Genomic DNA, 23010 nt, shown 5'->3' on the forward strand with positions numbered 1-23010 from the left:
TTATGCCTCTCCAAATTGTTGTGGGGTTCCATCAGTCAATAAACTTATTTCTACAAGCCAGGAACCATACTGACTACTGGAAATGCATCACAAACCCTAAACCAGTCCCTGCCTGCCCTCAGGGAACTTACAGTCTACTGAAGGAGATCACAAACTGCCTTCTGAATATATAGGAAAACATTAAGAGAAGAAGGCTCTGGAATGCTGAAGGAGTGGGGGAAGGCTTCCTGTAGACAATGGGCTTGAGTTGGGACTTGAAGGAAGCTGGTGGCGGGCAGGGCAGGGGTAGCTAGGTGGTGCTTGAAGTCAGGAGGATCTGAGTTCAAATCCAAGCTCAGTCATTTAATAATTACCTATGTGACCTCGGGTAAGTCACTTAACCCTATTGCCTTGCAAAAAAAAAAAAAAAAGGAAGTCAGAGAAGATTGGAAGCAGAGGAGGGCAAGTGTACCAGTGTGGGGGATAGCCAGAGAGAATGACTGGAGACCAGAGATGGAGGGTCTTATTCAAGGACCAGTCAAAAGGCCAAAGTGTCAGCAGATGGAAGCTGATATGCTGGGGAGTGAGGGGGTTGGGTTAGGAAGGCCTCTGAATGCCAAACAGAACATTTTGTATTTGCTCACAGAGGCAAGGGGGAGTCCCTGGAGGAAGCTTCAGGGTGAAGAAATCAGTCTTGCATTCTAGGAACATTACACTGGGGGTTAGGTTGGAGTGGCGAGAGAACTGAGGCAAACAGACCGTTCCCCCGACCCCAGAAGCCTTTGCAATAATTCAGGCTCAGGTAATGATGGCCTGCACCAAGGGGATGAACCCACCAGAGGAGAGAAGGGGCATATTATTTGGGACATATTGGAAAGCTGAAATCCACAGATCTTGGTCACAGACTGGATGGAGAAGGAAGAGTGAGAAATGTAGTAACCAGAAGCTCCTTCCTCCTCCCCACCTCCTCCTCCTTTTAAGAAGAGATAAACTCCTACACATGATGTAAACTCATGAAAAACTTGGTTTTGTAAGGCAATGGGGTTAAGTGACTTGCCCAAGGTCACACAGCTAGGTCATTATTAAGTGTCTGAGGCTGGATTTGAACTCAAGTCTTCCTGACTCCAGAGCTGGTGCTCTATCTACTGTGCCACCTGGCTGCCCTGTCTCTAGCCTTTTTTGAAACATAAAGCCCTTAGAGTCCACGACTTTGCACATAGTCCACACTTATTTATTGCTCCATATTGTCTGTCTCCTTTAGAAAATCAGCCTTCTTCCCCCATCCCAACAGACTCACCATCTCATGGGCTTTGGCTGTATTCATCACAGCACAGCTTTATTGTGAGAGCCAGGTTCTTCGTTTCCAAATCTGGGTGTGTCTTTCCCCTTTCTTCATATCCCCAGTGCATAGTACACAGTTGGCATTTAATAAATGTTGTTTCCTGACTACAGAGCCTGAGAGGTCCTTCACCTATAAATAATAAATTTTGGAGCCAAGGGTTGAATCAAGAGTAGGGAGTTACCTTAGAGTCATCTTGTCCAACCTCCTTATTTTATGAAGGAGGAAACTGAGGCTAACACGTGGAAGTGCTTTTCCCAAGATCCCAGGATTTGAACCCAAACTTTGTAGCTCTGATCTCCATTCTCTTCCCTGTAATGATTCACTGGAGGCCTGGGAACAGTGGAGGGGATTATCAGGACTTGATTGATTTCTAAACTATTGCTTCTTCCTCCATCCACCCAACGACTGACTCTCTCTCTCTCTCTCTCTCTCTCTGTCTCTCTCTCTCTCTCTCTCTCTCTCTCTCTCTCTCTCTCTCTCTCTCTCTCTCTCTCTCTCTCAAGATTTTGGGGGGGATGGGAAGGGAGTCATGGACCATTTGCCTTGTCCCATTGGGCAATGACCTGGGTGGGGGTGTTTGTTTCTCCTTCAGATGATGTTGTTGAGAAACAAATAGAAGATGGACTTCTGAAGCCAGAGCTGAGAGAGAGAGTCTGCTACGTCCTCTTGAGAAAGCATCGGCACCAGACCAAGAAACCCATCCACCGCTCCCTAGCAGACATTGGGAAATCTGTCTCATCTGCCTCCAGTAAGTTGGGCCCTCACAGGTCAAGGGGAGACAACCCTGGCTGTGCCCTGAGGGGAATTTTAGCCTTAGTGTCTCTCATGGCTATGCTGGACAGTTCTAGCTTATGGTCCAGACTATGCAAGAAACCCCCTCTCTTCCACCCAGGACATCTCCCAGAGAGAAGGGTTATCAGGCAAAGCACTAGAGTGATCCCCCTGAATCTAGGCAAGAAAAGACGGACTGAATAATGGGGTTTAGAGCAGGGGATCTGCCCTGCCCCTGCCCCAGTCCTGCTCCATGGGGGCTCCTCACATTTCCAAAATCCCACTCTCCCTTTCCCCGGAGAATGGTTTCATTCCCCATTAGTCACTCCTAAGTCATTCAGTCACATTCAGTCACCCCAAGGCTCTGCTCACTCAACAATCTGGGGCAGATCTTCTGGAAAGAGGTAGCCCTTGGCCAAAGGAGTAATGGAGGAAACCGGGAGAGTGGCCCCAAGCAGCCCTCCCAGGTGAGGCAGGGAGGAAGCAAATTATTACCTGAGTGATGCCATCTATGCCTGCCCTGCCTCCCTCCCCCACCATCACAGCTTTGACTTCTTGCAAGGAAAGCTATACTTGGAAAATGAAGGATGCTGTAAAATCATTATCAGATTGCTTTCCTTCTCAAGGGACTGATGAGGAACAACGGGGAGAGGATGGGAACGCATTTAAAAAATGAATGGTAAAGGGTGGTTCAGTGAATAGAGCACCGGCCTTGGAGTCAGGAGTACCTGGGTTCAAATCCGACCTCAGACACTTGATAATTACCTAGCCCTGTGGCCTTGGGCAAGCCACTTTAACCTCATTGCCTTGAAAAATCTAAAAAAAAAAAAAAAAGAATATTAAAAATTGTCTTACATGCAATATGGAAGGATTTAATGAAATAAATAAAAATATATTGAAAAAAAAAGAAAATACATGGTAAGACTTCAACCATTTGAATCAATGGGACATAGAAAGTTCAGTTGGAATCAGGGAAAAACCTAGCTGGAAGAAAACTTTTAAGAAAATGTGTTATTATTTTTCATCACATAGAGTAATCAAATCAGAACTCGTTTCTGCCTAGCTGAGCTGCTTAGGAGAATTTTTAAAATATTCAAGGCATAGTGAATAGAGCATTGGACTTGGAGTCAGAAAGGCCCGGGTTCAAATCCTGCCTCAGACGCTTACTACTTTTGCCAGCTGGGGCAAATCACTTAACTTCCCTGTGCCTCAGACTCCTCAGCTGTTGGATATGATGGCCATTAAGGTCCCTTCCGGTCTGAAACCTATGATGCTATGACCACATCTGTTGGATGTGATTGAGAATTATCATCATCATCATCATCATCATAAGAGGTATCTAAATGGTCTTAAAATTTTCACTTGAAAATTTGTAAGGTGATATAGATAAATAAAAAGGAAAGAAGGAAAGAAAGAGAAAGAAAGAAAGAGAGAGAGAGAGAGAGAGGGAGGAAGGAAGGAAGGAAGGAAGGAAGGAAGGAAGGAAGGAAGGAAGGAAGGAAGGAAGGAAGGAAAAAAAGAAAGGGAAACAAAGAGAGAGACAAAGAAAATCTTTTTAATGATGTATTTGATGGGAGCCTTCCTGGTTCAAGATTCAGAATTTTCTACACACACCACTGGAGTAGGATAAAGATTCCCCCTACAATCTCTCCACATTCTAGCTGGTCAGCCAATCTCCTCTTCCAGCCTGGGTCCAGATGGTTCTGGCTGAGCAGACCCCCTCAGCCAGAGTCCCTCCTCACCAAGACATTCTGCCCCTCTTGCAGACCGGCCCCCGGCCCGAAGCCCCACAGCAGCTGGCCCCAACCTGCACCACTCCACTGAGGACCTGAGGACCAGGCAAAGCATCAACTACGGTCGGTTGCGTAAGTGCCTCCCCAACCTTGGCCGGCCACTCTAGGTTAGGGCCAGCTTCAGTGACTATGGGAGCATTGGATGGCAATGCCCAGCATCCCCAGGAGCACCTAGGGAACTAGATCTGGTGCCCAAAGCCAAAGCAGCCTCTCTACCACAGTTCCCACTTAGGAGATGGAAGGGAACTTTAAGAGCTAGGTGCTCAGATTTCCCACAAATCTAATTTTAAATTTCCAAGTTCTTTATTTTACAGAAACTCAGGTGCAGAAAGGGCAAGTGGTTTGCTTGAGACTTCACATTGTGTTGTTAAGTCATGCTCATGCTTTATGACCCCATGTGAGGTTTTCTTGGCAAAGATCCTAGAATCATTCACCATTACTTCTCTAGCTCATTTTACAGAGGAGGAAACAGTGGTAAACAGGGTGAAGTGACTTGCCCAAGGTCACACAGCTATTATGTGTCTGAGGTCACATTTGAACTCAGATCTTCCTGACTTGAGGCTGGACCTCCATCCACAGTGCTAGCTGCTCTTGCTCCATCTACCAACCATCTGTAAAACGAGGGGATTGGATTTGGTAACCCTAAGGGTCCCTCCCAGTGTGAAATCTCTGATCCTGTCATTCATTCCTGCAAATCTATAGGTGCTCGGGATTCTTTGTGCTTAGTTTTTAAAAGCCCAAAATGTTGCCAGAAAGTCTAAAACCCCACCATAGATCCTGTTCCATGTAGTGTGGGAAGACTTACTAACTTAGTTTTCAGAGTATATACAGCTAACTAAAACTTTAGAATCGGGATCAAGATAATCAACATTTATTAAGCCCCTACTGTATATCAGAAACTATATCAGATACCAGAGCTCCAAACAGAAATGAAGCAGCCCCTGCTCTCAGGGAGTTTGCTGTCTACACCGGATGAGCTCACAGAGAAGACTCCAGAATCACAGATCTTCAGAGAAGGCAGGGTCTTCGGAGGCCATCTAGTTGGACCCTTGCCCAAGTCAAAAAGTTCTAGACTAGCCTTCACTTGGGGGCCTCCAGGGATGGAGAGGCAGCCCATTCCTTAGCTGGACAATCCCAAGCCTAAAATGGCCCTTTGCCCATGGCTTCCCATGGCTTCTACTGCTACCCTTGGGGTCAAAGAACAAGCCCAGTCTTTAAACCCTCCAAATGCTTGGGTAGCATATGCCAGGACAGTTTGGTGAAACAATGGATAGAGTACTGGCCTTGGAGTCAGGAAGATGAGAGTGTGAATTCACCTCAAATACGTGATGGTTCCTAGCTGTGTGATCTTGGGTAAGTCACTTACCCCTGATTACCTCACATTCAGGGCTATCTCCAGTTCTCCAGATTCATATCTGGTCGGTCACTGGACCCAGATGGCTCTGGAGGAGAAAGTGAGGCTGGGGACTTAGCACAACCCCCCACACACATACACACACACGCACACTGAAATCCAACACATGTGCTTATCATAGGATCACCTCCCTGATGTCATGGTCTTCTTTGAAAATGAAAGCTAGGGGGCAGCTAGGTGGTGCAGTGGATAAAGCACCAGTCCTGGAGTCAGGAGGACCTGAGTTCAAATTACCTAGCTGTGTGACCTTGGGCAAGTCACTTAACCCCATTGCCTTGCCGAAAGAAAGAAAGAAAGAAAGAAAGAAAGAAAGAAAGAAAGAAAGAAAGAAAGAAAGAAAGAAAGAAAGAAAATGAAGGATGAACAGCAGCAGCAGCATATTCTAGGCAGGTGAGGAAGCCAACCCAAAAGCATAGAAACATGAAGCAAGATGGGGGAAAGTAAATAGTGTTTGACTGAAATGTAATGTCTATGATGGGGAGTCAGGTCTGGAAAGGTAGACAAGGTCAGGTTCTGAACGGTCTTGAATGCCAGTCTTAGGAGCTACTGAAGATGGTGGAGGCTTCTTTGGCTTCTTGTGAAGGGTAAACTGGCAAAGAGAGAGGGTGGAGAACCTGAGCATGTCCCATGTCTGGGGGTCTGTCTCGTACAGTGGAGCCTATCCATATGTCAATCGATTCAGTCAAGCAAGAGATTTAGTCATTGCTCTTAGTCTGAGAGAAAAGATAGACGTGTCTCATCCCAAGGCAGAACACGATTAGTTAACATTCACATTAATATTTAATAATAATAATGGTGTTTATCATTATTAATATGTATTAATTAATTAATCAGTCAAGTATTCCCTAAGCCCTGGTCATGGCTTGGTTTTCCATTGTCAGATCAGAGTTGCAGCCCTGGGTCTCCCAGTTCCAAGGTCCCCCAGGGGAAGGGCATCATGTCCCAGAAGATGGTCTCTAGGCAAGAACAACTAAATGCACCCCACAGGCTCCTAGAAGGAAAGGTTTTTGCATAAGTGCCCAATGAACGATGCCAACTTCTGCATGCCAGAAATGTGGTTCATAGGGAGTGACCTGCCTGTTGCCCCGGAGAACTCTCAGAGGTTTGGGGAAAAAAATCCATGTCACTCTAGGGAAACGAAAACAAGCTGCTGACCTAGATTACCTGGCTGAACTGGAAGCAGGTTTAGGACTGGAATGCCCAGCATGTGGCTTGCCTCGCCATAGCTCCTCCTTAACGGGACATGTAGAACCTTTCAGAAAGTTCACAATTGGGAGGGACCTCAGGAGCATCAATGGCAGCTCCCACATAGCAGGATTCCTCCCTATAATGTACCCCCCAAGAAAAGTAGCTGGCCAACTTCTGGGGAAAGACCCCCAGAGAAAGGGAGTTCAGCCCTTCTGGAAAAGGCCCTGTCCATTCTGGAACAGTTCTCAATGGAAGACGTTTGCCTGACATCCCCCCTAAAGTTCCACCTCTTCATCTTCCCCCTCCCTACCCCTAATTGTTCCTGGTTCTGCCCACCGGGGTCAAGAGAATCTCTAATTCTCTTGTGCTGATTCTCCCTGAAAATGAAAACAGAGTAACAGAGGGATTTTGAAGCCCAGCTCTGGCTCATTCTAAGGAAGACCCTAAAAGGGAGAAGTGAGCACAGATGATCCCCAAAAAGTGATGAATGTGGCAAAATATTAAACAGGAAGCAGAGGGGTGGCCACACAGAAGGTGGAAAGAGTGTGGACCTCATCACCAGGAGGGGGTTGGGGGTACTGACTTATGTGGGGGTCCCTGGGCAGAGGCTGGGACTTGTCAAGAGACCAGAAAGGTCAGGAGAGACATCCCTGGCTCACGTACCCAGGGAGTGGTCTCTGAACCTGTTCATGAAAATGATAGTCCTGAAGCAGAGGAGACTGGGAAGTTGAGAGATGGGCACTGAATAGCCCAAATTTAATTAGCCTGCTTCACTGCCAGGAAGGTGGTGGTGGCAGTGGTGGAGGTGGCGGTGGTGGTGGAGGTGGCGGAGGTGGTGGCGGTGGCGGAGGTGGTGGCGGCGGTGGCGGAGGTGGTGACGACGGTGGCGGTGGTGGAGGTGGAGGTGGTAGAGGTGTTGAGTCATTTTCAATCACGTCTAACTCTTCATGATTCCCAATTGTAATTTTCTTGGCAAAGATCTTGGAGTGGCTTGTTAGTTCCTTCTCAGTTCATTTGACAGCTGAGGAGACTGAGGCACCCAGGGTGAAGTGACTTGCCCAGGGTCAGCAGCTAGGACATGTCTGAGGCTGGATTTGAACTCAGAGGGGCCTTTGTTGACTCGAGGCATCGTGGCGCCACTTAGTGGCCCCTATGAGCCCAGGCCTCCGCCTCGGCTGATCATCTGTTCTTAGTGCCTGAGGTCTCTCCTGCCTGTCTCCCTCTGTCCCCCAGTTCTGACGTCCCGTCTTCTGTGCTCCACAGACTCTCCGCCGGCATGCTCTGCCCGATGGGCTTCCCTCCCAACTCTGATTTCTCTATTCTCTCTTCTCCTATGTTCTAATTTCCCTCCCAGCTCTCACATTCTGTGTTTTGGTTTGGGTTTGGGTTTGAGTTTGCTAAGACAGTGGGGTTCAGTGGCTTGCCCAAGGCCACACAGTTAGGTCAGTATTAAGGGACTGAGGCCGGATTTGAACCCAGGGACTCCTGACTCCAGGGCCGGTGCTCTATCCACTGAGCCACCTAGCCAGCCCCACATTCTGTGTTTCCTATAACCCAGGGCCTCTGCCGCTTCTGCTGGCCTTTGATCCATGATCTAAGGCAGCTCCCGCTAGCATTCTTGCCTGTTCTAAGATCGATGCCCCCTGAGCCCAGGATTAGTTAGCGGGGTCCAGGGCTGCAGCCAGCCCACTGCCCCGGACCCTGCTGGGCTGAACCAGAGGTGAGCCAGATCGCCAACCCGCTGTGTTCACCTAGTCTCTACCTCCCTTCCTAGAAGGAGAAAAAGGGACAGATAGCAAGCAGATTGCAGAGGTGATGGGAGGGACCTCCCCTCTCTGACCAAAGATCCAAAGGCCAATGGACCCCAAGATTACAGCAATTCTCTCATCTAAAAAAGTCCTTCTTTTCTTCTCCTTTAGGTCACGCCCAGAGCCGGAGCATGAATGATATTTCAGATACCCCAAACCCAAATCAGGTGGGTAGTAAAGCCTCCGACCTGGGGTAGGTGGTTGCCCTGGGGTAGGGGTTGGGGAAAAGAGGAGCTTCTAACGAAATGTTGTACATATTAATTAAGCCTGCTACTGAGTCTGGGGAGTCTGGGGATGCAAAGGCCAAGGAGGCAGCTCCTGCTCAAAGAGCTCACATTCTGCTGGGAGAGGGGGGTCCATGTACATGGATGAGTGGAGGTATAACATATGTGTGGATGTATATATATATATTATGTTGTCTGAGTGTATACACAGAGAGAGATGGAGAGACAGAGAAAGACAGAGGGATGGAGGAGGGGGAAAGGAGGGAGGCAGAGACAGAGACAGAGAGGGACATGGAGAGAAATGGAGAGAGAGAGAAAGCTAGAAATGAAGACAGAGATGGTGAGACAGCAAGAGTGCGACAGACAGACAGAGATGGAGAGACAGTGAGAGAGAGTGGGAGAGAGACAGAGATAATGAAGAAAGACAGAGAGGGATGGAGAGAAGTGGAGAGAGAAATGGGAAGAGTCAGAGAGAAGGGGGGAGAGAGAGAGAGAGACAAGACAAGACAGACAGACAGAGAGACAGACAGAGAAAGTCAGGAGGCCATTTTCCTCCATTACCCCAATGGACATGCTCTGACCGGCCGGAGGACTCTGAGCCCAGCCCACAAGGAGCCTGCCTCTCTCTACCTGTCCCCACTCCCCTCTTCCACAAACTAATTCACAGTCGGTCCATCAACAGACATGCATTAAAGGGTTACCCGGTGCGGGAACTGACAGAGAGCTCTGCTGCGCCTCCTCTGTGCAAGGCCCTACGTTAATCCTTGTGGTGAAGGCAATGGGCTGTAAGATGAGGTCTGCACCCTGAAAAGCCCTGGCCCTCTCTGAACAACCCAGTGCTTCTCTGACAAGCAGAATTTCTGTGTTTTATGTCTAAAGCAACTAATTAACAGAGAGAAGGGAAATGATCCCCAAAGAAGAGAGCCCGGACATGCAGCAAGAATGGGGAATGACCTGTAGATGGCTCCTGAGGCCTAGGTTTACCCTCGTGAGAGCTGGCAGTGTCCCACACGCTGGGTGGGACCCCTTGGGTGAATTTAAGGGAGGAATGATGGAGAGTCATGGATGGGCCAATATGGATCGGTTGAAATCCATATCACTGGAGGGAAAATCTGAAACAGAGAGATCATAATTCTTTCGCAGTATCTGATGATTTAGCATAAAAAGGGGAGGGGAAGAATAATCAGAGAAGATTTCAGAAAGTCAGATTTAATCCAGAAATTTGATTTTACAAACAGACCCGAGGAAAATGAGCTCTCCAAGGTGGGGGGACCACTGCCTGGGGAGGCAGTGGAGAAAGAGCCCCGGATTCCTCAATGAGATCCAATCCCAGCTCTGCTCCTTGTGACCATGACACCTTGAGTAAATCACTTCTCTTCTCATGGCCTCAGTTTCCTTCTCTGTAAAATGAGAATAGACTCCCTGAACAGCAAGGTCCCAATCAGATTCAGTCCAGTGAGTCTAACCCAGGCCAGTCAAATAATATCAGTTCAGACCCTGTGAGATGCCCATATAGAGGATGCCCCTTTTCCCTAAAGGGAAGATGAGAGGCTGATGGACCCTCAGAGTCCTTTCAGCAGCAGCAGAAGGTGAAGCTCTATGTTTTGAGGAACAGATGCCCCTTTAAGCCGAAGGAGAAGAAAAGAATGAGTTCCTCTAATCTTGGGGCCCCTTGTCCTTGGGGTGTCTCAGTGGATTAGAGCACCAGCCCTGGAGTTAGGAGGACTTGAGTTCAAATTTGGCCTCAGACACTTTATACTTAGCAATGAGACTTTAGACTAGTCATTTAGCCCCATTGCCTTGCAAAAATCCAAAATAAACAAACAAACAAACAAAAGCAGAATGCCCTTCATCATATTCCCTGAGGGGAGGCAGTAGAGGGAATGGGAAGAGAGGCTTCATTTCCAAGGTGCCCGAGTTCCTAAGTGGGAGCGAGGTTGGTATCTATAGATGGGGTGCCACCAGGGTATCAGAGAACATGGGGAAGTCAGCCTGGAAGTAGTGGCAGCAGGAGAGGAGAGGAGGGAGCAGAGTTAGAGATCCGGAGGTGCCACCATCCACAAAAAAAAAAAAAATCTTACTTAGCAAATGAGGAAACAAAGGCAGACAGCTTCAGCAGGTACCAGCGTGCCAACCCTGGCATGACCCAGGAGATGCTTGACTCAGGTCTACCAGCACCCCCTGGCGGTCACAAGAGGAAGCAGCTGTGGCCAAGTATTAGGAGAAAGCTACAAAATTGGGGGACTCATTGGGGTTAGGGTTAGGTGTGGATCAAAGAAAAGTCTGATATTTGAGATACAGCCAAATAATAGTTTTTAAATACAAAAATTTATATTTAACATTAGGAAAAACCCCACCAAGCGGAGCTATGCCAAAATGGACCAGGCTACTCCAGAGGGGGTAGGATCCCCTTCCTGGGAGGGCTTTGAGCAGAGGTGGCTGCAGGACCCCTTGATGAGTGGGGTAGGGAGGAGGTTCCTATCAAATATGAGCTGAATTAGATGCCTTCTCACTCTAAAAGACTGTGGTTCTTCAACTTGCAAATACTTATAGTGAAGCATCCTCTAATAGGTGTTCTCAGGAGAAATGGCTTCAGAATCATGAAGTTAGGCTGGGATCAGGTTTCAGAAGTGCTTTTACAGATAGAGAAACTGAGGCAAGCAGAAGCAAAGTCAGTTGCTATCTATTTGAAACCCTAGGTAAATCACGTAATTTCTCAGTTCCCAGACAATGATCAAAAAACAGGTGACTTGCCAGTTTTCTCCAGGAGATTCTCCCACCCTCCTACTACACCCTCCCCATGAAATCATAGGTCCCAACTCTCTTGCATAAGCACTCCAGGAAGCAGCCCACTAGCACTATCTCCCCAAGACTATCACAACTGAGCCCTTTACTAACTCCACTGTATCACATGGACCAGGTGGAGGCCCAGATTTCCAGTTCTCCACTGAGAACTTTGCTTGCCCCTCTCTCCAAGACCAATGATGTTGTTGGCAATGATGATGGTCCTTTACAACCCCCATCTCATGTAATTCCCACCATAGCTTTGTCAATAAGGTGGAGCAATGGTTAAAAATCTTAGTTAGGGCGGCGAGGTGGTGCAGTGGATAGAGCACCAGCCCTGGAGTCAGGAGGACCTGAGTTCAAGTCCGGCCTCAGACACTTAATAATGACCTAGCTGTGTGGCCTTGGGCAAGCCACTTCTCCCCATTACCGTGCAAGAAAGAAAGAAAGAGAGAGAGAGAGAGAGAGAGAGAGAGAGAGAGAGAGAGAGAGAGAAAGGAAGGAAGGAAATGACCAAGGTCACAGAGGTAAGAGAAAAAGCCAGGATACCAGTTCTCTTGGCTCCAAATCCAGGGCAGTTTTCATTGTAACACAAAGCAAAATGAGTGCCCAAGACAGCCAGTAAGATACCTATCTTGAATTTGAACCCAGGTCTCCAGACACACAATCCAATGCTCTCCCCACTACAGTTTTTTCAGAGACAAGATGGTGGAGAAACTCTAAGGGAATGGGATCTGGAACCTTGCTCCTAAGACACACTGAGGCAGTGTATATTTGGTCGGTGCAAGAGGGAATAGTCAGGGAGTACAAGGCAGTGTCTGAGCAGCCTTCCCACTGTTCTCCTCCAGGTAGAGTTGGCTGGTCTGGACCGCCTGGTAGGAAAGTTTCACAGGAAGAAGATTCCTGTGGAATGTCAGAGTATATGACTAGGAACAAGATCACTGTATTCAAAGCCCTCAATCTCCCCCCAATTTGCCCTAATGGGGAATGGACAACCAAGATCACACAACGAGGCAAAAGGCGAAACAGAGAATCAGACATTTCCAGGGCATTCCCCAGAATGATGCTCCTCTCACCTGGTAGCCTTCAGAGACTACACGGATGAGGGAGAGTGGTCTACAGTCACCAAGCTGTTTGCTTTGGGCTTTTTCCATCTCATTTTCCCAGTTTTGACACTTACATGACTGAGCTTTTTTGGGCCAAATGCATTACCTTCCAAACCTCAGTTTTGTCATCTATAAAATGGAATTAATAATTAGAACCAATGATCTCTTCACGGATTTGTTGTGAGGAAAGTTCTGTATAAACTGGAAGCATGTAAATCTATGTTAGACTATTTTCATCATTCCTTATTAACTGAATTCCCATGGAAGGTCTTGGGAAGTTTGTAGGCCAAAAAGCATGAACCTCAAAGGTCAGTCTGGTACAATGGATGGAGAACAGGATTTGGGGTAATGAAGACCTGACTCTTGCATCTAGCATCATTGCTCTGCTGTAAGGTTTACAACACTTCTTACAGGTTATCTTATTTCGTCCTCACCACAGTCCTAGAAGATAGACCCCACTGTAGAGATGAGGAAACTGAGGCAGACAAGTCTAAGTGACTTGCCCAGAGTCATATGGCTAATAAGTGTCTGAGGCTGGATTTGAAGGCAAGTCTTCTCTACTTCAGGTCCTGCACTCTTATCACCAGGTCATCTCACTTCTGTCATTGAAGGACTCTCATCCTCCAATCTCCAATCCGCTGCCATGTTTCACTCTCAGAAGCCAATGGCTGTGACCTTTTTCCTTCTCCATTGTTGACTTTTTCCCTTTCCCATCCTTTAGCAGACTAGAACCTGAGCAAAAAAGCATTTATACAGGGCCCACTATGTGCTGAGGATGCAAGCAAAGGCAAAAAATACTCCCTGCCCTCAAGAAGCTTAGCATCTAAGGGGGAAGACATCTGTTCAAACAAAACATGGGTCAAATCGGAGGTAATCATACACTGGCAATAGGGAGAATTTAGAAGAAAAGACCTTTTAGAAGATTGGATTTGAAATGGAAGAAGCCAGGAGGCAGAGATAAGGAGGGAGAGAATTCTAGGCATGGGAGCCAGTCAGTGAGAACACCCAGAGTCAGGAGATGGTACGTCTGATGGCAGCGACATAGGTTAGTGTCCGAGATCACAGTCGGAAGGGTTAACACCTGGAATTTCAAGCACTGAACTCTAAAAAGGTTATTTATTCATCAACTGACTCTGCTCACCACAGAGAGATTGTCAGGGACACTGAATGTTTGGTGATGCCTGTTGATACCTGTCCTTGGTTATTCTGAATTATGTCAGTAGAAAGACCGTCCTGGCATTGCTCTCGATTTCCTCAACCTCGATTTCCTGCCTCCCCCAAGGTTCCTTCTCTATGTTGATGTGTGGATTCTGATGCCAATCAGGCTTCAACTATTTCAATAAAACCCTGACTTGGCCAAAGGGCCCAGGTTGGGACACAACCCAATCTGTGAGCCAAGATCAACTTGTTCCAGATCAAACTCCCGGCCCCATTCCTTCTCTCCTCCCACATCCCCACCTAAGGCAAAAAAGAATGGAGGAGGAGAGACTCAGGAAATTCATTTTAGTTCATTAGGTCCCTTGCTTGATTCTAGAGTTACAAAAAGGAGAATAAACCAGATCCTGCCCACCAGGGGCTTTTATTCTATTCTCCTTTGCCAGACCCCTTCCCCAGTTATAAAGAAAGCCCCCAGTGGACAGGAGCCAGTTGGTTGTCTTTCTTTTGTATTGCCGGCTCTTCACCGATGGCCACTCCAAGTGAAGGCCCAATAAATGTATTATCTCTCTGAACAGCAACTTGGGGGGATACAACATTAACCAGAGAAATAAATTTGAGAAGGGAGATTACAGCCAACAACAAGGGAACAGAAGAAGGGCTTCACCCAGGAAAGTCATATGAGCTGGTCCTTAAGCTGCCTGGAAACAGGATCAGAGAACTTGGCAACTGTGAATACGGAGGCAGGTGAAACCAGAACAGGGATGAAGAACAGGAAGGACAAGATGGTGGAGCAGCCGGAAATCAGAGTGAAGGCACACGCAGGGACTATAGGACAGAAGGGGGGGGGGGGCAGGAGACTAGTCAGGGACTCAGGTGACAGGATTCAGGAGCCCGGCAGTCGTGGTGAGGTCTAAGGCAAAGCATCTTGGGGTGCCAGTGAGATATTGTTGTTCTTATTTCCCCCAAAACAGTTGAAAAACAAATTCATGAAGAAGATTCCCAAGGATTCAGAAGCTTCCAATGTATTGGTGGGAGAAGTCGACTTCTTGGACCAACCTTTTGTGGCATTTGTCCGTCTCATCCAGTCCACCATGCTGGGAGGTGTGACTGAGGTACCAGTTCCCACTAGGTGAGTGACCATTTGGCCAACCATCCCAGTGGCGGGGAAGCCGGTCAGTCAGGTAGTCAGCCAACACAGTAAATGAAGCTCCTGGCCCCATTCCTTCTCTCCTCCCACATCTTCACCTAAGGCAAAAAAGAATGGAGGAGTAAAGATTCAGGAAATTCATTAAGTACTGAGACCTGTGTCAGAGCCTTGGGAAACTCTTTCATATCCTTTATTCTCAGTTTTCTCCTTTGTAAAATGAGGCTCCTCCCAGATCTAAATCTGTGACCTAAGATCATTTCCTTTCCCTGAGCCTCAGTTTCTTCTTCTGTAAAATGAAAGGATTGAAGACAATGGTCTCCAAAGTCTCTCCCAGACTTAGATTTTATGATCTGTTCTCAAAGGAACAATGGCTGGGATTAAGAGAAGAGAGACCCAAATACTGTTGGACTTGGGATGTGCAGGGGCCAATCTCAAAATAGACCCAGAAGGAAAATCAGAAAAGCACAGAGGAGCCTGAAGGGAGCTGGTCAGTTGGGGCCAGGACATGGGGAGATCTGGGGAGAGGAAAGAGTTGAAGAAGAGCTTAAAGGTGATGAGGAAAGAAGCATCACTGAGATGGTGCTGAAGACCCAGGCAGTGTATATGGACTTACATAATGTAGTAGAGAGAGTGGCTGTGAGGACCTGGACAAGTCACTTCACCTTGAAATGCTTCTCCAGGACTAAGTGGCAGAGAAGGTGCCAACCCCTTTGAGTAGAGAGAATTTTCTCCCCATTGGATTCAGGGGTCCAGACCCTCATCATAAACATATAAAGGACATAGTCACATCCACACAGTGGATAAGAGCACCAGCCCTGGAGTCAGGAGGACTTGAATTCAAATCCAGTCCCAGATACTTAATAATTGCCTGACTGTGTGACCTTGGGCAAGTCACTTAACCCCATGGCCTTAAATAAATAAATTTAAAGGACAGAGACAGTTTAGACATAGTAAGATTTTAAGAAAAGATGTTTCACTGTGTCCAAGATGTTTCCACTCCCTCTTTAATTCTTCCTTATATATAAGATGGAAATAAAAAGGCAGGCACCATCAACCTCGTTGTTTATTGACAAGTGTCTTATCAATGGGAAAGGGCTGTAATAGAAGCTGTTATTCGCCTCCTACATCTTCTTTCCAGATTCCTGTTCATCCTACTGGGCCCTCATGGGAAAGCCAAGTCCTACAATGAAATCGGCCGGGCCATCGCTACCCTCATGGTCGATGACGTAAGTAGTCTGGGTCCCTTGGGCATCTCACCAGATAACTCTTGGGCATCTCACCCTTGGGCATCTCACCAGATAACTCCTCAGGCTGGAGGAAGAGTTGGGCAAAGGGACCCCAAGATAGACCCAAAGGCAGGAGCAGTGAGAGGGAGCCATGCCTGTGGAGGATGATGCCAGACCTAACAACTCAACTACGGGAAGAGGGGAGGTCAAAGGTCTGACAGAAATAGAGAGCAGTACTATGAGAGCCCTGCCCAGAAAGAGGACTTGTAGAGCCTGAAGAGCCTTAGACCTCTTAGAACAATCTCTTCATCTTACAGATAAGGAAACTGAGGCCCAGGAATTCAGGTCCATGAGCCTGAATGAGGACTGATCTTTTTATTCTAAAACCAGTTCTCTTTTCATAACTGCTCCCTCCCTGATAATGATAAAGAAGAAAATAGATGCTGACCCCTTAGAATGGAGCAGTGCCCTCTCCCCACAAAGGACAGAGTCCAAGGTGGGAGCCTAAACTCAAGGGGCTGTGCTTCTATGACCTTTAGCAGACCCCACATTGGTCCTCAAGAGGTTTCAAAGTCTGGCCACACGTCTCTCCCCCTCCCGCTTTTGGCTTCAGCTTTTTAGTGATGTGGCCTACAAAGCTCGAAACCGAGATGACCTGATTGCGGGCATTGACGAATTCCTCGACGAGGTGATTGTCCTTCCTCCTGGAGAGTGGGACCCAAATATCCGGATCGAGCCCCCAAAGAAAGTGCCCTCTGCCGACAAGAGGTAGGGGAGGATCCTGGGAGCTAGCCTGGGATCCTGGGCAGGGTGACCCAGACCCAGTCAGAACCTTGGCATCTTTCTTCACCCACCTCCTCTTTGCAGGAAGTCCGTGTTCTCTCTGAATGAGCTGGGACAGATGAATGGATCCGTGGCAGGAGGAGCTGGGGCTGGAGCTGGAGGAGGAGGCGGGGCAGATGGTGGTGGGGAGGATGGTGAGATGCCAGCTGTACATGAAGTTGGAGAAGAGCTCATCTGGACCGGAAGGTATGTTCAGACCTAGGCCTTGAACTTCCTTCCTTTTCTTCCCTTATTCTCTCTCCCGGTGACCCCTTCCCACTCTGTGGACACTGGCTCAGACCCTTCACCAACCTCTAGAGCCATCCTCAGTTGGATGATGCTGACTTGAAGTTGCAATTCCAAGACCTAGAGGGCCTGGCTTAAATCACCTTATTCCCCATACAACTCCTTCCTTTATCTCTTGTTCTGCACATCCTCCTGGGCTCTAATTCTGCCTTGGAGAAGGAAGAGGGGGAAGTATTCAATTCTCAATGTCAATTTTCTAATTTACTGAAACATCTGGCACCATATAGAGAGGTCCTGACATCACCTCCAACCTGGCCTCAGATACTTACTAGATGTGGAACCTGAACACACATGTTGCTTAACTGCTCTCTGCCTCAATTTCCTCAATAGAAAAATGGGAGTGATAAGAATATCTACCTCCAGGATTGCTGTGATGATAAAAACAAGATAATATTTGTATCGTAATTTCTGGTCCATTGTCAGTGATTAGTATAATGCTTTTCTCCTCCACCAACCAGCTAACTACCTGGACCCCAATCCACGAAGTCAATTCGACAAATATTTGTTGAGCCTGGCCAATGGCCAAAGTTTAATTTTGCCATCATTTATACAAACTAGTTTGTGAGGTCCTTTATTAGCATCAGAATGCAAAACAAAGCCAACAATATTCCCTTTCCCTCAGGGAGCTTCTATTCTCCTGATAGCCTTATAGCCTGGGTCCTGTCCCCTCTTCCCCAACTACAGATACGTCTTCCTTTCTGTGTTGAACAGGTTTTTCGGAGGCCTATGCCTAGATATTAAGAGGAAGTTGCCCTGGTTCCCCAGCGACTTCTATGAAGGATTTCATATCCAGTCCATTTCCGCCATTCTTTTCATCTACCTCGGCTGTATCACCAACGCCATCACCTTTGGTGGGCTCCTGGGGGATGCCACAGATAATTACCAGGTAAGTCTGAGCCAAAGGCCACCATGACGTTGTGGTCCTCATTTTGTATCTACAGGGGTGTAGAGTCTACTCCATCCTTCCATAGAAACAAATCTAAGGAGAGGCCATGGGCACCTCCACCAGGTTACTATTTTAGCAGAGGGACTTATCACAACTGTGAATTTCCCATTTATAGGATTTTCCCAATTATAGGACTTAGTTCAAATGATTGAACTTAAATTAGATTTTCTACAGAGATATTACATACAACTTTTAAAGAAGGTACCATGGAGTCATGGAGGTACCATGGAGGTACCATGGAGTCACTTTTCTCAGTGAAGTTCAAAGATTACAGATCACAGTTTAATCTCACCCCAGGCCTCTGTTAGAATTCTATATTCTAAACTAATCTAGAATCCTTCACTAGGATGCAGTAGGATTTTGGAACCCAGTTTGGAACCCTGGAGAAAAGTTTGGTTCAGTCATAGGCTCTAAGGAGTAAAATGTTGAAAGCCTTTGCTCCCAAGTCTTAGCCAGAATCACTCTGGCTCCTGCACTGGCTCCCCAGTGTGGTAACCATGCTAGAAATAAGCTAAAATTCAGATTTATTTAGGGGGAGGGGTGTATTTCAGGTGAAATAAAATCAATGGGGTTTATAAGTGAGAGAAAATTAAACAAAGAAAGAAATAAGCATTTATTGCTTCTTATGTGACAGATAGATATGAAAAGGAAAAGAAGGGTCCCTGCCCTCCAAGAGTTTATATTTTAATGGGGGAAAACAAGGAAATTAAAAAAGGGGAGGGGTGGGGTGGGGGCCTGTTTGGATTCCAGAGCCAGGATCAGGGCCAGGAAGGGGATGAAGATCTCAAAATGGTGGCCCTGGGAAGGGGGAGGCCTAGGAAGGAAAGCTTCAGGTTTAGAAGGCCTTAGGCCCGGGTGTGCTGGGAAATGGAACAAAGATCTCTCCCCTCCCCCGCAAAAAAATTGTAAGCCAGACACACTCACTGTGAAGTTTAATTTGCATAATTAATATTTCTTCCCTCTCTTAAGTCTAGACAATGAACAAAACAGTAAGTCAAACTTTGATTTGTGACTTTGCCAGCAGCTCTAGGGAGGGTTGGTGGTTCCAGGACCAGCGTGAGGCAACCTGAAGAAGTCCAACAGCCAGGACCAAGTAGGGTTAGGAGGAGGGAGTATTAGGGATTAAGAGGAATCATTAGAAAGTAGGCAACCGGATCATGAGGGCTCCATGAGAAAATGAGAAAGAGAGAAGAAAAATTGAGTTGGTCATAGCCATCCTGGGCTGGGGTTCACTGACCCCCGTCTGCCCTCACCAGGGGGTGATGGAGAGCTTCCTGGGCACCGCGATGGCCGGCTCCTTGTTTTGTTTCTTTGCTGGACAACCCCTCATCATTCTCAGCAGCACTGGACCCATTCTGATCTTCGAAAAACTCCTGTTCGACTTCAGCAAGTAGGTACACCGGTGTTGGCGGCCCCAAAGGCAGCCGGGATGCCTAAAGACTGGGAGGAGCCAAGAGCTAAGGGGCACGGGCAGCAAAAATTGGATGGCCGTTTAGCTAGGAATAACCTAAAAGAGGCAAAAAGTCGAACTAAAAGATCAATCCTTAAAACTGTGTCATATTATGAAAATGTAGAGTATACACAGAGAGACGGTTGGCTTTCAAGCTAAAAAGACCTAAATTGAGGTTCTGCCTCTGACATTATCTATGTGCTGGTGATTCTGGGAGACAACTATGTAACCTCTCCATCCTGGAGGCACCAATTTCAGTCACAAAGAAGGTACCAACCTTCCCTGGTGGACTTTCCTCACTCTAGAGTCCCTTTGACAATGAAATCATGGACCCAGCTCTGATCTTGTGAAAATATCAGAATCAAATCATGCCCAAGAGGCGGCTAGGTGGCGTAGTGGATAAAGCACCGGCCTTGGAGTCAGGAGTACCTGGGTTCAAATCCTAGCTGTGTGGCCTTGGGCAAGCCACTTGATCCCATTTGCCTTGCAAAAAAACCTAAAAAAAATGCCCAAATTATCAAGATGTATAAACTGGGTTACCCAAACAACAAATATTTAGTAGCTTCTGTGCTAAAATCCCAGGATTCTGGAGCCTTTTTCTTCTCTACTTGTTTATAATAAAACTAACATTTATAATGCTAGGCACTATGCTGAGAGATTTACCATTATTGTTGCACTGATCCTCACAACAACTTTGGGAGGAAGGAGTTTTTTTTATTCCATTTTACAGAAAAGGAGATAGAGGCAAACATAGGTTAAGTGACTTGCCCAGTATCACCCAGCTAGTAAAATGACTAAGGGTGAATTTGAACTCAGCTCTTCCTGGCTCTAATTCTAGTATTCTATCCATTGTACCACTTAGCTGCCCTTATGAGAAACGGAAGAATGATGATGCTCATCCTTTAGGTTAGCTCATAACCATCCCCTATATCCCCCTCTTCTCCTCTCCCCAGAATTCTCAGTCTTAGGTCAAAGATTAAGTCCTAGGTACCTTCCCTATTCTCCAGTCCACTAATTTCTCCCAGTCCAGTTGGTACTTGGTGATGTAAGCAGGAATTAGTCAGTAGGGACTGAAACAGCACTTTGTATATTCAGGCCTCTGGTCACCTGCTAACTGTCTCCAGGCTCCAAGCCCTCTTCTCTTTGTTCCTTCCAGAAGTAACGGCATTGACTACATGGAGTTCCGTCTCTGGATAGGCCTACACTCTGCCCTGCAATGCCTCATCCTGGTGGCAACGGATGCCAGCTTCATTATCAAGTATATTACCCGCTTCACCGAGGAAGGCTTCTCCACCCTCATCAGCTTCATCTTCATCTACGACGCTATCAAGAAGATGATCAGTGCCTTCAAGTACTACCCCATCAACACGGACTTCCAGCCCGATCTCATCACCACATACAAGTGCGAGTGCGTCGCCCCGGACACAGGTGACCCATGAGGCAGTCTTTGCTGAGCCACTGGCTTCCCTCCCTCCCTGACTGGTGGCTGACAAAGGGGGACCATTTGGGGCTACTCTGGAGGTTCATAGGAGAACTTAATCAGGAAAGGCAGGTTTTAGATGAAATGAGGACTCTCGACTTTTATCTGTGGCTGTTGCTCAGGCCAAAAAAACTAAGCAACTGAGACCTAGAACATCATGGAGATATGTGTGTGAACACTTGTGTGTGAACTATCATATGTGTATACACGTGTGTGGTGTATACATGCATGTGCATGATGTGTGGGTGTATAGGCATGCCCAGAAGCTCAGGTTCTCTACCCAAGAACCTGGACTTATGCCTAAGAAAGGACTTGCCTCACAGTTGCCCATCCTGTTGATACAGAAACCAAGACTAAAGCCTATGGGGTAGAGCAAGAGGTCTGATGTGGAACCAGGTGACCTAGATTCAAATCCTGCCCCTCTGCCTACTACCTGTAGGATGCTGAACAACCTCTTCACTCCTCCTGGTCTCAGTTTCCTTATCTGTAAAAGGAAGGGATTGAAGGAGCTGGACCCCAATTCCCCTTTCCATCTAACTATGCTTGCTGTGGGTTCCTGAGCCTCTCTGTGACCTCCAGGGCCACACTCAAGCCTCATTCTTCCAGTCCCAAGTCCTCCAAACAGTGTCAGCTCCCTACCCTGGTGGGATGGAGGGTGGGAATGATGATGATGATTCTTTACACAAAAAGCCATCCCTCCCTACGTAGCCTACGGGTCATTTGCCTCCCAGTAGTTTCTCTGTATTCCAGATCTACAGTCAGACTCAATTGGATGGTAAAACTCCGTCATCTTAGGGGAACCAGCTCTTTTCTTTGGGGAACCTTTTTTCTGTCTGATTGTGGCTTCTTTAATTATTGTAACTGATTTCTACTCTATTTATCTTTGCTGCACATTCATATCTGGCTGCTTTCCAACCCAAGTAAGTATCAGGGCAAACCATGACCAACCCTCTTAACTGGACCCTTTCCACCATGTTGGCACAAACTGTCCATATTTTTCTCCTCACCTTGGAAAATGGCCTGAGGGCCTTCATCATTTAAAGCAGGAAGGTGCTATGAGGTCTGGCTCTGGAAAAGTACTTATGACTCAGAGGAGGCCCCACCACCAATTCCCAGATTGTTAGGGCTCGAGTATTACCTTGGAGATCTCTAACATTTAGGGAGTGGTTGGCCTTCAGGTAATGGTTGAAGCTGGCACCCATTGGTTCTATGATACATTGGGCTATCTGGTTACCGGTGTAGCATATAGTAGGGTGATGGACTGGCTCCATTTCCCCCAAATCATATTTCTTCAATCATCTGCCAAGTATTATACTAATTACAAGCCTCTGGAAAGGACTGATGGACTTGGAGTCAGAAGACCCTGCTTCATTTTTCTCTGCCTCAGTTTCCTCATCTGTAAAGTGGAGCTTAAACAACCCCTAGGGTTGTTGATAGGATCAGATAAGCTGACGTAGAGAAAGTGCTTCATCAACTTTACACAATATGTAAATCTTAGTGAGGAGGGGCAGCATCCTTGCAGTCCCTCTGACCTCAGGCTCCTCATTTGTCTGATGAGGACAACAATCCTTGTACATTCTAGAAATCTTAGAGCTATTACCATAATTACCATAAGTATTACTTCACCACTCACTGAGCATCAACTGCTACAAAAATGGTACAGCTGTAGCTGGGCTCCCTTGGGCAAAGACCATGACTAGGGTCCACCCCAGGATCCTCTCCCCTCAGTCTTTGCTGCAGGAGAAAACAACAACAAAAAAAGGCCTGGGGAAGGAGACAGCTAGGTGGCACAGTGGATAGAGCACCAACCCAGGAGGACCAAAGTTCAAATCCAGCCTCAGACACTTAATAATTGCCTAACTGTGTGACCTTGGGCAAGTCACTTAACCCCATTGCCTTAAATAAATAAAATAAAAATAAAAAGCCTGGGGAAGGTTGTGGTAAAAAGGAGAAGCTTTTATTAATTAACCAGCATTTATTAATCACTGAATGTATGCTCACCATCATTTAGAACTGGGGATACCAAGAAAAACCTGCCCTTGAGGAGCTTACATTCTAAGAGAAAA

General features: G+C 47.0%; 1 protein-coding gene across 1 annotated transcript in view; it reads left to right on the forward strand.

Annotated features, from left to right (window-relative positions):
• The window catches only part of SLC4A5 (solute carrier family 4 member 5), a 111598-nt gene that overhangs the window by 64532 nt on the left and 24056 nt on the right, over positions 1 to 23010 (forward strand). Inside the window, exons 6-15 of the mRNA XM_074195143.1 lie at positions 1914 to 2069; positions 3859 to 3957; positions 8407 to 8462; positions 14539 to 14696; positions 15853 to 15940; positions 16554 to 16708; positions 16808 to 16969; positions 17780 to 17954; positions 19271 to 19404; positions 20621 to 20892. Coding sequence (XP_074051244.1) covers positions 1914 to 2069; positions 3859 to 3957; positions 8407 to 8462; positions 14539 to 14696; positions 15853 to 15940; positions 16554 to 16708; positions 16808 to 16969; positions 17780 to 17954; positions 19271 to 19404; positions 20621 to 20892 — 1455 coding nt within the window. The remainder of the gene's footprint in view (positions 1 to 1913; positions 2070 to 3858; positions 3958 to 8406; positions 8463 to 14538; positions 14697 to 15852; positions 15941 to 16553; positions 16709 to 16807; positions 16970 to 17779; positions 17955 to 19270; positions 19405 to 20620; positions 20893 to 23010) is intronic.

Source organism: Macrotis lagotis, chromosome 1 (assembly GCF_037893015.1).
Source record: "Macrotis lagotis isolate mMagLag1 chromosome 1, bilby.v1.9.chrom.fasta, whole genome shotgun sequence".
In the NCBI taxonomy this organism is placed as follows: Eukaryota; Metazoa; Chordata; class Mammalia; order Peramelemorphia; family Peramelidae; genus Macrotis; species Macrotis lagotis.